Source organism: Vigna radiata, chromosome 9 (assembly GCF_000741045.1).
Source record: "Vigna radiata var. radiata cultivar VC1973A chromosome 9, Vradiata_ver6, whole genome shotgun sequence".
Taxonomy (NCBI): Eukaryota; Viridiplantae; Streptophyta; class Magnoliopsida; order Fabales; family Fabaceae; genus Vigna; species Vigna radiata.
Genome location: NC_028359.1, coordinates 12,794,534 through 12,807,567, shown reverse-complemented (window position 1 = coordinate 12,807,567; position 13,034 = coordinate 12,794,534). Strand labels below are relative to the sequence as shown.

Here is a 13,034-nt window from a genome sequence, read left to right as displayed (position 1 = left end):
TCAATCTAGTGTACAAGGTAGTGTGGGACCTAACAATGATAATATGCAATTGAGGGAAGAATTTGAATGAAAGTTCAAACAAAGGGAGAAAGAAATTAGTGAGCTTAAAAATATGATTGATCAACTCTTGATCAATCAAAACAAAGGCAAAAACAAAATGGTCTTCACATAGAAGAAAAGAATACCTTGGAGACACATCCTCTCCACATAGTAAGCAAGAGCTTTATAGCAGTCATCACTAAGATGACCATTATCAGTCACCTCCTAGGAGAACCCAAAGAACAAAAGAACATTATCCAAGGGAACCTAGGCTTGACCTTCCTCCCTTCCATGGTAAAGATGATGTTGCGGAATATTTGGAATGGGAGATGAAAGTGGAACAATTGTTTGAGTGCCACCAAATATATGATGTGAGAAGAGTGACTATGGTCTCTTTGAGTTTTCAAGGCTATGCCTTATATTGGTGGACAACCTTGGTAAAAGACCAAACATTGAGAAACCTACCTATCTCTTATATTTATGTTTAATTTTTTCTACATGTAAAAAATAGGGTTAAGGTTGTTTTAAAAATAATGAAGAATTATTCTTCTAATTTTAAAAATAATGAATTTACATTCTAATTTAAAAAATGAATTAGAATTTTCCTTCTTATTTTAGAAATAAATTAGAATTTTTCCTTCTAATGTTAAAAATAATGAAGATTTTTTTTTATTTTAAAAATAATGAAGAATTTTCCTTTTAATTTTAAAAACAGTGAAGAATTATCATTCTAGTTTTAAAAATAATGAAGAATTATCCTTCTAATTTCAAAAATAATGATTTTTTTTGTAAAAAAATAATGAAGAATTTTTCATCTAATTTTAAAAGTAATGACGATTTTTTCTTATTAAATTTAAAATCGGAATTGAATAAAATTAACAAAATTGGAAACTAAATCAAACAAAAATAATGAGAATTTGAACTAAATTGAATACAAATGATATTAACATTAAGAGGTGACATTAATATTGACTTGACATGTAACTTTAATACTGACTTGATATGTAACACCGACATTACTGTGTGAGTCAATATTGACTTGACATGTAGACATTTTTTTAAATTAAAAATATCTAAAAAAATAATAATTTTTTTAAAGACATTAAAAATTGAAAAACAATTCATAAACTGACCTGTAACTATGTTGATATGTAGTTAATAATTTAGATGTCATTATAAAAAATGATCAAATTGTATAAAATTTGAAATCACCTTTAAAAGTAAAAAGAGAATATGTTACACATTAAACAAATTAGATGAAAATAAAGACAAAAAATAATATTAAGAAAAACAAAATATAAGTATAATTCCATAAAGGTGTTATGATAGTTTCACTATTTCTATTTCCTACATTTGATTTGTCCAAAAATTATTATTTTTAAATCTTAAGAAACTAAAATGTGTAATGTAACGGAATAGCGGAACCTCACACTCCATCTGTAACTTCTTTACACGGGTAGGGTGGATTGACCCGCTAACCCGACCAGATGAAGTATGGGTATAGGGTTTAAGCATAGACGCTGCTTTCTTTTTCTGTTATTCACCAAACAGAGCCGTTACTGGCGAAAGACCTAAACCCCGTCCTCTGTCCCTCTATTACCTCGCCTTGATCGAAAAATGGACAAGAAAATAATTTCAGACTTGGATAATTTTCCTGAAGAAGATAAGCAAAGAATGTCCACCATTGTAGACCAGCTCCAATTCCGAGACAGGTAAATGATCAATTATTTTGATTTATTTATTTATTATTTTAAACTCTGTTGTATAGTTTTAATGAGATGTTCATATGTGTAATGTAGTTCCCTTAGTTTAAATAATAAATCAGTGGTTCAAAATTGAATGCATGTATGTGTAGGTGGATTTGTGTGCTTTAAATGAATCACAATTTTGCCTGTTAGGGGAAAATAGTGAATCCGATTCTTTTATTGGATTATGCTGATTATAATGTATACTGAACGATCGTTTGTATTTTCTATTTGATCAGTTTTTGACTTTTTATTATTGTTCAAATGAGTGAAGATTGATGCTTCAAATATTGTGTAAGGTTTCTAAACTATGAATTATGTTGTGTTTCTGGTATTTGGCGTTGTATTCTTAACCTGTGCGTAGTGGATCTACTATCTGTTGAATTTCATAGTGAAAATTATGTATTAATGGGAATCAGAAATTAGTCAGAGTGGAAATTATCACTTTGATTCCTGAGAACTTGCACAAATGTTCTGTTGCATAAATTATTGACACTACTTACAAGATGTGAATGTAGGAGTTTTATTCTGCCTTGTTGCATACGGTGGATTTTGTTGTTGATTTATTCTGTGCTCCAACAAAATTGCAGTCTAAGGATGTATAATTCAGTAGTAGAGAGATGCTTCAAGGAATGTGTGAATGCATTTTATCGGAAATCCCTGACCAAGCAAGAGGAAACTTGTGTTCTCAGATGTGCTCAAAAGTTCTTGAGGCTTTCAACGCAAGTTGGTTTGAGATTTTCAGATCTCACCCAAGAAGCATCTACAACAGATAAAGGTGTTTTTGAGTAAAACTCTGGACTATACGTTTTGTATCACCTAGAAATCATTTTTTACTATATTTGTGCTCTATTTCCTCTTTACTAACCGGGAACATTTGTGATTTGTGAAATTACTTGGATAGAATAAAGGAAATGGAATTGTTATAGTTATGGTTTTGACACCTTGCTTTGAAGCAGTGTACATTGCTCTTTTAACATTTTTAGTTAAATATGACACCTTTTCTTTCCAATTTTCTATTCCTGTGATTTTTATAATATATTTTATATAAAAATATATATCAAGGCTTCAATATTTCTTGGAGCGGTTCTTTAGCTTAATAATCAGGCCGTTTCTCTCTTCAAACAAGGTCATCCATTGTTTCTTCTCGTATTTGGCCTTTACTTTAAGGCTTTTGTAATTCACCTTCCAACATTGGAGATGAAACTGCAATTTACTAAATTTCTTGTTTTCTTCTCCTTCCTCAGTGCATATCATTGCAGGTGCAGAAAGTAAACTTGATTCTTGAGGGCATGCAATTTGAGTTAATTCTCAGCAGAGAGCTGATACTGTGAGTTGCTAATTTGCATTGACTTATACGGAGTCAATATCGGCGTATACTATTAATGAAAAAGAATATTGAATGAAAAAGGTAATATTAGTTCTTTAAGACGCAAAAGAAACTGCGACGTGAGAGGATAGGATCAAAATACATCGCATATATGGTACCTATTAATGGTGGAAAATAAATGGATGCCTTCATATTGACAGACATGATTTCTGCAATTGTATTAGTTCTGTTACATTATGAATTAGAAGTATGTGCTACTCTTATTTGTAGATAAGGCATGACCGAATATTGAATTGTGTTCTCGTTTGGTAACTGATGCAAAGTGTGCTAGAAGATAAGGCAAGTGTTTTTCTAGCTAATGCATAATTTTCATGTTAATGAGAATATTCAATTGCTAGATGTGTCGCGATTGGAAATGATGTATCAGAGATATGCATGAGAAATTTGCTTAACATTTAGCAGCTAACTATTCAAATAGAAGAAAACCAGTTTTGAGCAATTGCTTGGGAGGATTAATTCATCTCTTATAAAGTGTAGAAGTTGTGAAGGTTTAACTTAACCTTGTGTTGTGAGGGGAAATTCACAATTTTTAAGCCATTCAAGTACATTGCATTTGAATTGATGTTATTTCAAATTGTTTTATTTTTTTAAAATATTTTGTTTGGATAAGGCAATATTACATGCATTCACCCAACACATTACAAATATAGTAAATTCATACCATTATTATTTATAGTTATTCTTTATTTTCTTGGGTCTTGCAAATTTTTGTCCTCGAAAATTGACTTACCATGAGAATAGATGTTGATGCTTCTTTTTCATATATTCTTTAGCTCTCAAGTTATTTCCCGGTTTCCTTCTTCCTTAACACTTTCACCATTCTAATATCTTTTCCATGAATTTAAGGCAGTGACATTTTGGACAGACTAAAGTGAAAAGTATGAAGTGTGAGACACAAAATAGGTGAAACAAAATTGAAAAACGTAAAGACACCAAGCAGACCACTAATCTGACGCCGAAATTGAAAAGGAAAACAAGACAGCAAAAAAATATTTCTACTTGTAACGTCCCAAATTTTATGGTGTCATGGGTTACTCAAAAAATGGTAAAAATATATTTTTAAAAACCTTAACATTTAAATGATAAAATTTATGAAAAATATAATAGTTTCAAAACATTTGTCCAATGAAATAATGAAGGAAATAAAACAATTTCAATTACATTGTCTTAAAGTTCAAATGCAATAACTTTTAATAAAAATCTCAAGTTTGTTTCTTGTCATATCTCGAATCGATCATGCCTCAATACTATCTGCAACGTTATCTGCTTATGTATAATATATTAGGGCCTAAGCTAACTACTTATTATAATCATTATAGTGATGTTGCTATCAACATAGCATCACTTGGAGCATCTCACATACCATAATCATCATTATAGATACACCACCATCATGACTATCCCAGTCATAAACAATACCATGAGCAACATCGTACCATAACTCTGTAGTGGAAAGAATTAGTCACATTCTTGTACCCTACCTCATCGACTATAGCCACTCCTACAATCTAATATGTGGATTCCCTATACAGATAGGCTCGAGTAGTCCCACAATCCAACTAAGGAACATGTAATCCTGTCATACAAGGACAATGAAGACACCTTCACCTCTATAGAAGGAAGGTTCAATACCCGAACAACCGTTCTTATGCACACAAGGCAAAAGGAAACACCTATCCGCAGATAGCACCATGATTTACTAGGTACAACAAGTAGACTTATCCTCCACTCTCATGCTCATCAATTAAGATACTCAGATACATCCCAACACTCACTTCATAGGGAAAACCCAGCACAACCATGATATAATCCTATCATCATACAAAACATATTTTCATTCATCCATATTTATCAAAGCAACATTACCTTTCAAGATAATTAAGAGCAACCATATTCATCATACAAACAAATAAGAAAACAAAAAAATGGTAAGCTTCCTCATACCTTGGCCAAAACTAGGGCTTTATCTAACTTTAAAAACACCACAAATCCTCATTTGCACTAAGGTTTTCTGTAGCTATTCCATTTTTCTCCTTGAAAACGTCTTTTCTCTCCCTTATCTCTCTCAATTTCATTTTTTAGATCTAAAGAACAATGTGCAGACTTTAGTCCCCCTTCTCCTTTTTATCTTCTTTTAATCTATCTCTATCTATTTGGTTTCAATAAAATCTCTCATTTTATCTCTAAAACCACTAAGATTTCCTCTCTTATTCTCTTTTAACTACTCTTTTAAAATATCAACAACCATTAAACATCACAACTATTCACGTAATTTTTCTATTTTATTTCAAATTTTATTTTTATTCTTTTTCCTTCTACACCTCCTTATATTAATTTTTACACTAATTAATAAAGGTAAAAGACTATGTTGCCCTTGGTCCCAAAAATACAAATAAACAAAAGTTACCTTCAACTCTTTTTCTTTCTAAAATTGAACCCACACCCATTTAATCCTAAACCACCTTTCTATCAACAACCAACACATCATATTGGTAATATCACACACACACACACATACAATGACCAAAATAACATACTAATCATGTGTTCTACTTAATTAACAATAACATTAAATAATAAACATAACAATTATAATTACAAAAAGAAACACCTAAGCATTAGACACCAATTACCAAACAATAATACTCAAGTCTTATAACCACTTCATTCCCTAACTACTATAATTTCCTCGGGTCTTACACTACCTACCATGCATTCCTACAATGATCAAACCTAAGGCTCTAGATACCACATGATATGGAATAACATGCCTAGGTAGAAAGGAAACTAAGAACTAAAAAAACAAGAACAAAAATGGAATTAAAGGAAAAAAGAAAAAGAAAAGAGAAAAGGAAACTTGGGAGATTGAAGCTACGCCACTTGGAAGGATCCAAGATAAGTGCAAGGAGGATCGCGACTTGTTCTTCACAAGATAAAACCCAAAATTCAAGCCGAGAGATAGATTCTTTCTCAAAAAAAGAAATGCAATTTAATGAAAATCACACTTATATTCATTCAACGAAAGGTGTATGAAAAGAAATTTCCAAGGTTGTTTTAGGTCCCACATCTCTTAATTCTAGATCATCCTAAAGGTATAGAAGCTACCTAACATGCCTGAATATCAAAACTAAAGTTATACAAGAGATAACTTGCATTACAAGCAACTAAAGGAGAAAAAGTTATTTATTCTTCTTTCTTTTAAGTCCAAATTATGTGAAGTCTCACATTGCTTGCACTTCAAAGAGAAGAAGGATATATAAGCCTCTCTACAGCCAAAGTAAGAGAAAGAAACTAGAAAGGCAAAATACAAGCCTATGAAAACCTATGCTATTAAAAGCCAAAATACAAGTTATAAAACCTATTGTGCTCTTTCTATTTCTTTATGTTTTCTTCAAGTCTTTACCGATTTATGATCACATCACAAGGTCATGCACCGATAACACCATGCTTCAACATGCAAGAGAGGCAACCAAATGTCTAAGTTCTTATTGAACTAAGGCTAGAATGTTTGAGTTTGGGTCGATATTCCAAGCTTTACAATGCACATCAGATTAAAAAAAATAATAACAAATTACATACCAAATACTACTATACATAGCACGTGGCTCTTCAAAATAGACTCTACAGAATGTGCATCACAATTATAACACCCTAAAAAGATATAAAACACCATAACAAGCCATAGAGATCAACAAAAATAGCTAAACATCATAATAATCAAAATACAAAGACATAATACAACATTAATCAATTCACACTTTCAAAGGTACGCGACTAAAACTAGGCAAGGTCTCTCCTCAAAAGTCTCAAAAGATTTTCGAAAATATGTCTCTGATACCACAAATGTAACACCTCAATTTAGGATGCCACATGTAGGTAAAAAAACACTATTTAATTAAGATAAATACAAGTATGATACCATCACAATATAGTGAAAAAAATTAAAACTTTATTTCATTACCTGAAATAAATAAAAACATGCGAAAATAATAATCAATCTCAATACAACTTGAAAACAAAACACTGTCAAGACAAATGACCTTAACAAAATACTTTGAAAGATTAAAAGCCTAAAACATCAAAGAAACTTAAACAAGTTAAATGCTATATGTCTAAAGAAGAGACAAAAATCACAAGAAGCATTTACTTGCCTAAACGGTACCATGAGTTAAAACATATACTTCGTACAACGATGGAGTCTTACTCAACGCTTGGTATCTTTAAAAGAAAAGCTTAATTGTCAAATGATGCCTTAACGGTAAGAAATAAAAAAGTACTTTGTTGTTATGAGGAAGCATTAAATAACATTAAATGTTCAATATTCAAAAACAACAAAAGTGATAAGAAAAGACACATCTGCTGCATGCACAATTTACTCTACTATTTGTAGATAAGTTATTCTACACACATCCACAAAGCTTCAGATCAAACATCAGAAGTGGATGTTAGAGACAAAAGAGGTATTCATAGAATGTTCTTCACTTGAAGCCATGTCTAAAAGACGTACTACCTACTTCAAGCAAAGTACTGAAAAAGCATGTCTGCTCTGACAAAGTTGACTTATCTAGCGGTTGTTGTACACGAAGAAAAAGAAAGCACAAGAACCAACGCAAACGCTCAAGTCTAACTGACATTTATTCAAGAAGCCATTAAATAGAAGAACTTTCAATAGAAAAATCATGATGATAGCAAGAGCAAAGCTTACAACGAGATATCTATCCTAAGAAGCGTTCTAAAGAGAATAAAGAAAGAGCTCAAGAAAAAGGTCATATCTGAGCAAAAAAAGAGAAGAAGAGAAAAAAGAAGACAAGCAAAGAGACACTCTCAAGCTTCATTGTTATATTACTTACTGATTGTAAGGAAGAGAGAAAAAGGGAAGAGAGAAACACCTGTGAGTGTTTAGACTTCTTTGTATTGTAATCATATCCTCTTTGGGAGAGTAATAGTCTGAACGACTTATAAACAATCTTTGATTGCAGTTCTGGATATAATTAAAACACTTACAACTAAACTCAGTTTGAGTTGAGGAAATCTAGGTGTGGTAGTCTAGTACCAGGAGTGATGTGAATACTCAGAAGAAATCAAGGCGCGATAGTCTAGTACCAGGAGTAGTGTGAATACTCAAAGGAATTATAGGTGTGGTAGTATAGTACCAAGAGTGGTGTGAATACTCATACCAGGAGTGATGCGAATACTCAGACCAAGAGTGGTGAAATTCTTAGGTATAATTTTGTGGAGAATATATTGGAACCCTTTACAGAAGAGACTGGACGTGGCTAAGTTGGAGTACCAGGATAAAAAAATTGTGCGTTTATCTCTTCTCTTACCTAAATGCTTCTCTTATACAAACCTGCAACTGTGTTTTTATTTCCAAAAACAAGAACTCTCCAGGATAAACAATTACTCTTGAACTAAGGAAGTTCTTATAAAACTCTGTACTATGCATTTTGAATAACATGTTAAAAGCAACTATCTTATACAAATTTTATTAGGTCGAGCATCTAAGCTTTCACAAGATATAATCAAAGCTCGACTACGTGCTATATCAAAAGGGTTGCGAAAAGAATTTTTCCATCAACATTATTCAACCCCCATAGATGGAAGACCATCAAGGAATCACATTGAACCTCTTACTAGAGCCATGGCAAGGAATATACAAGAAGAAGAAGGATCACCTAATACTTTACTTCTATGGAGGTTACTTACAAAAATCCTTCTTCTGTTGACTAAAACATTTATATTATTGTTTTGTAGGGTTTAATAAAGCTTGGAGACCATGGTTGAGTAATCCAAGAAGCTAAATAAGCCAAGGAAAGCAAAACAGCTAAAAATGGGAGAAAATAGAGGTACTTCTGAATTGGAGAGCTTTGCTTCCGGATTGGAAATACAAAACATTTTTGCCTTCCAGATTTTGAAATGGCCTAACCAAAACCTTGCCTGACTCAGCAACTACGTATTAGATTTTTGAATTACACATGCTTTCCTTGTGTGCTTGGAGTGGGAAGCGTGTCCCAACTAACTTGGTGCCTAAGCTCAACTTGTATTTGATTTTTGGAGGGTAATTAGGCCAGAAGTGAGGTCCCTCTTTATCTATAAATAAGAGGGCTCTCCTTTGTAATTTTTCAATTTTGAGCTTTAGTGAAATGCTGCAGAATTTGATTCCAACCCTATATGCTCTTGAGTCACTCTTTCTCTTCACTTTCTCTATCCTTTCCTTTAGCTTCCTTCCATAGCCCCTATATGCTCTTGAGTCACTCTTTCTCTTCACTTTCTCTATCTTTTCCTTTAGCTTCCTTCTATAACAGGAAGGCTTTGTGAGCTGAGAGGTCTTCACACACTCTTTTCATTAAAAAACACACCAAAACACCACTCTTCTTCATTCTTTCCGCTGCACCATCATTGCTTGCTGTTTTGGAGCTGCTATCTGCGAGTTTCAAGCCTAGATATGCTTGCATCGCCCTTCTAATGTTTTTTAGATACTTCAACTCTGTCACTTAATTTTTGTCCAAACACACTAACCATTTCGCTGCACATCCACGTATTTTTATATTTATACTTATGTAAACAAGTGTATTACATTTATTTCCACTAGTATATATATATTTATATATATATATATATATATATATATATATATATATATATATATATATATATATATATATATATATATATATATATATATATATATATATATATACACTTGTTTGTATACATACAAGGTTTTTTCTTCATTACATATTTTTTAAAACTCAAATTTTTGAGAAAAAGAATATTTATTTAATAGATAAATAATCCATGAATTAACTGAGGCTTAGTCATATAATTTCTATGGACATTTTCGTTTTATTGAATATTTTTATGTAATTTTGTAGATATTTTGAATTTTATTGATCTTTTATTCATTAAATCTAAATTATTTTGTATGTACGTTATTGTTATTACTCTTTATTTCTAGTTATTATTATATTTTTTTAAGCACTTTATTTAAAATATTGTATAAAAATCTATCTTTCATAATTTTTTATTTACCCTTCAATTTTTATATTTTAAAAAATTATTAAAATGATAAAAAAGTATTATGGAATGTTATAGACATTAAAAATATTTTTTTATAGTAAAAAATGGGAGCCAACTTGTAATTTTAAAGTTTAAATATGATTTTCATCCTCTAACTATTGGTCGTTTTTGTGTTTAGTCTCTCTTTTAAACTATAATACAATTTAATGCTTCAACTTTAGAAAACTGTTACATTATAGCATTTGGATTGTTTACACGGTTTGACACATTTTTGCTTCAATGTTAACTGAGAAATGCGTTTGAAACAACAAATAAAATTAAAAAAATTTGGTAAAAAAGATTAAAACCAGAGTTTTCTAAAGTTGAAGAATTAAATTGTACTATAATTTGAAAGAAGGACTAAACACAAAAACGACCAATAGTTGAGAGACGAAAAACATATTTAACCCTAATTTTAATATTGACATTAGGAAATTTTATATTAAAAGAAAATTAATTTTAAGATTCTTCATTAAATCTCAATGAACAGATAGATGATATGGGCAAAATACTTCAACTGTGAAAGGAAGAAAAAATGTCAGAACTAAAAGGACTTTTTCTCTCATAATATATTTATTTTTATTGTGAAGCAGAGACTGATTGTTCTTTATCAAATACCACCCAAACACATAACAAAGCATCCATAGCCTGAGACACTCACCACAAATTACACATAAGATAGGAAATTGCTTGAGACAAGCCAAGGCCACTTGAAAACCATAAAGGATATTACATCAAACAACACACTACACAACAAACACAGACACAGCTATTATTCTGCGACTATTAGTTATCTCTGCTTCATCCTGTCATCTGCACCTCACTTACAGTTGCAAGGGTCACAGGTGCAGTTTGATCCACACTTGCAACCACTGTTCTCAGCTGCAACACCCATTTCAACACCATCGATGTGGGCCTTCACAGGTGCAACACCCAAAACAAGAATCTCTGTGGTTGATTTCTCTGCATAGCTCAAATCCGGGTACATCTTGCAACTGCATCACTAAAAGAAGAACATTAGATCTTCATGTAACACAGACCAGAAACCTTCAAGAGAGAAAAACAATTGTTTGCATGGTTTAATCCTAAGGAACTGTATAGTTCAATGGTTGAGATGTGAATGAAAATTAAAAATATTTCTCATTTTCTCTTTTTAATCACCTCAAATTAGCCTATTTTCTCAATTTTTTAATTTCATCAAACCAGTCAAGCCCTTTTGTTTTGTTGGTGTTTTAGACATCTTGGTAAAGAAGGTAGCTTTGGAAAGATATTAGAATCCAGCCATTGAGAAGTAAAAAAGACAATGTAAGAAGAAAAAACACCATAGAATTCCATGCAATTAAGCTAAAATAGCAAACAAAAATACCAAAACATTCAACAATCAGAAAGATTAAGAAGAAAAGCATTTCAACAAATCAGACAAAGACCCAAAAAGATTGTTTGAAAAATGAAAAACGAAAAAGGCTTACCCCCCACAGTTGCTGCCACAACCGCAGCTGCTACCGCACCCACATTTACCACTGCAGCAAGACATTTTCGGATTAAAGCACAAAAAACGATAACAATGCTTACTACAAACGCAAATTGAAACTAGTTATTTTGGCAAAGGAAACCTGACCCCAATTTATAGCCAGAGGTGGGATTGGGAATGACGTATTTACTGTGACGTGTCAGATTAGTCTAAAATTCATACAGTCCTCTCCGCATTCCGATGTCACTTTAATAACTCTGTCCTTTCCAAGGATCTGAGCGTTTGCATTGAAATGCTTTCCTCAACTAATGCTCTCTTTTCAGTTTCTGTGTATTGAATTGAAGTGGCAGGAAAGGGAACGAGAGAAAAAAAAAACATGATAGAAAAATAAGTCTAATTGAATTGAGAGAAAAATAAAAGGATTTGAGTGAAAAATATATAGATAGAATGAAAAGGAAAAAATTAAAAATAATTATATTAGTAATGAACTATATTTAAATTAAAAGGATTCCTTATAGACTCAAAATTCAAATTCAACTTGGCGTTTAGTTTGTAGTCTTGATAAAACTACCTCTAGCCTCACTAGTTCATCGTCTCACTCATTTATCTATTCCATTAAATTGGAATGTATATCTCAAAATAGGACGTGGATAATAGTTGATGTAAAGTTTTTATGTAAGTCTTTAGAAATTTAACTGAGTTTATCTCAAAATTAAACTTCTATTTATAAAATTTATAAAAATCTAACTAATTAATTTATTTTTTAATGGTTATTAATGTAAATTTTAATCACTAATTAGTAATAATTGTAACATTAATTATGCCTTAACTTTCATTATAACATTAATTGTGCCTTAATTCTCCTTAACTATTATCGGAATCGAGCGACCGTGAGACGTTTTTATGAACGTCACCTACTTGGTCCTTTTAGTCCAGTTTGTCCCCATGCCGGATCGATCGGCTATAAACTTATAGTAACACAGAGCATCTCATGTAACATTCAAAATGACCAAAAACTCTAGGAATACTACGAACTCAAAGTGAAATTATGATTCAAATGTTGAAAATGAAGTCAATCTACAATAGTTAAGGACTAAGCTAGATGAATTAAACAAAGGTGGTTTTTGACCCATCCACTCGAAGACGATCTTCTATAATCAAGACTTAGAGCTAGTGTAAGTAGTTTGTCGAGAATCGTTCAAAAGTGACTGACGATCCCGAAAAGCAAAAGTCAATCATCAAGAGGATATAAAACCATTTTTTGATGGAGTCATAACATCTTAACAAAAGCCTTAGCCCAACCGGCATCATTCAAGGCGAGACGAATCTC

General features: G+C 31.6%; 2 protein-coding genes across 3 annotated transcripts; one reads left to right on the top strand and one right to left on the bottom strand.

The window, feature by feature from the left end:
- The first annotated feature begins 1,465 nt into the window (after positions 1 to 1,465).
- LOC106773893 (mitochondrial import inner membrane translocase subunit Tim9) lies at positions 1,466 to 3,694 on the top strand. 2 transcript variants are annotated; one of them, XM_022786148.1, is made up of 3 exons: positions 1,466 to 1,751; positions 2,303 to 2,562; positions 3,032 to 3,694. In XM_022786148.1, the coding sequence occupies exons 1-3, from the start codon at positions 1,657 to 1,659 to the stop codon at positions 3,070 to 3,072; spliced, it is 396 nt and encodes a 131-aa protein (XP_022641869.1). In that variant the 5' UTR covers positions 1,466 to 1,656; the 3' UTR covers positions 3,073 to 3,694. The 2 variants fall into 2 exon arrangements, with proteins under 2 accessions (XP_022641869.1, XP_014516143.1); XM_014660657.2 differs by having other exon boundaries at positions 1,483 to 1,751; positions 2,375 to 2,562; positions 3,032 to 3,677.
- A 7,075-nt stretch (positions 3,695 to 10,769) lies between these two features.
- LOC106773719 (metallothionein-like protein type 2) lies at positions 10,770 to 11,846 on the bottom strand. The gene is made up of 2 exons (XM_014660462.2): positions 11,703 to 11,846; positions 10,770 to 11,228 (listed from the first exon to the last, which is right to left on the bottom strand). The coding sequence occupies exons 1-2, from the start codon at positions 11,765 to 11,767 to the stop codon at positions 11,054 to 11,056; spliced, it is 240 nt and encodes a 79-aa protein (XP_014515948.1). The 5' UTR covers positions 11,768 to 11,846; the 3' UTR covers positions 10,770 to 11,053.
- Positions 11,847 to 13,034: the final 1,188 nt, after the last annotated feature.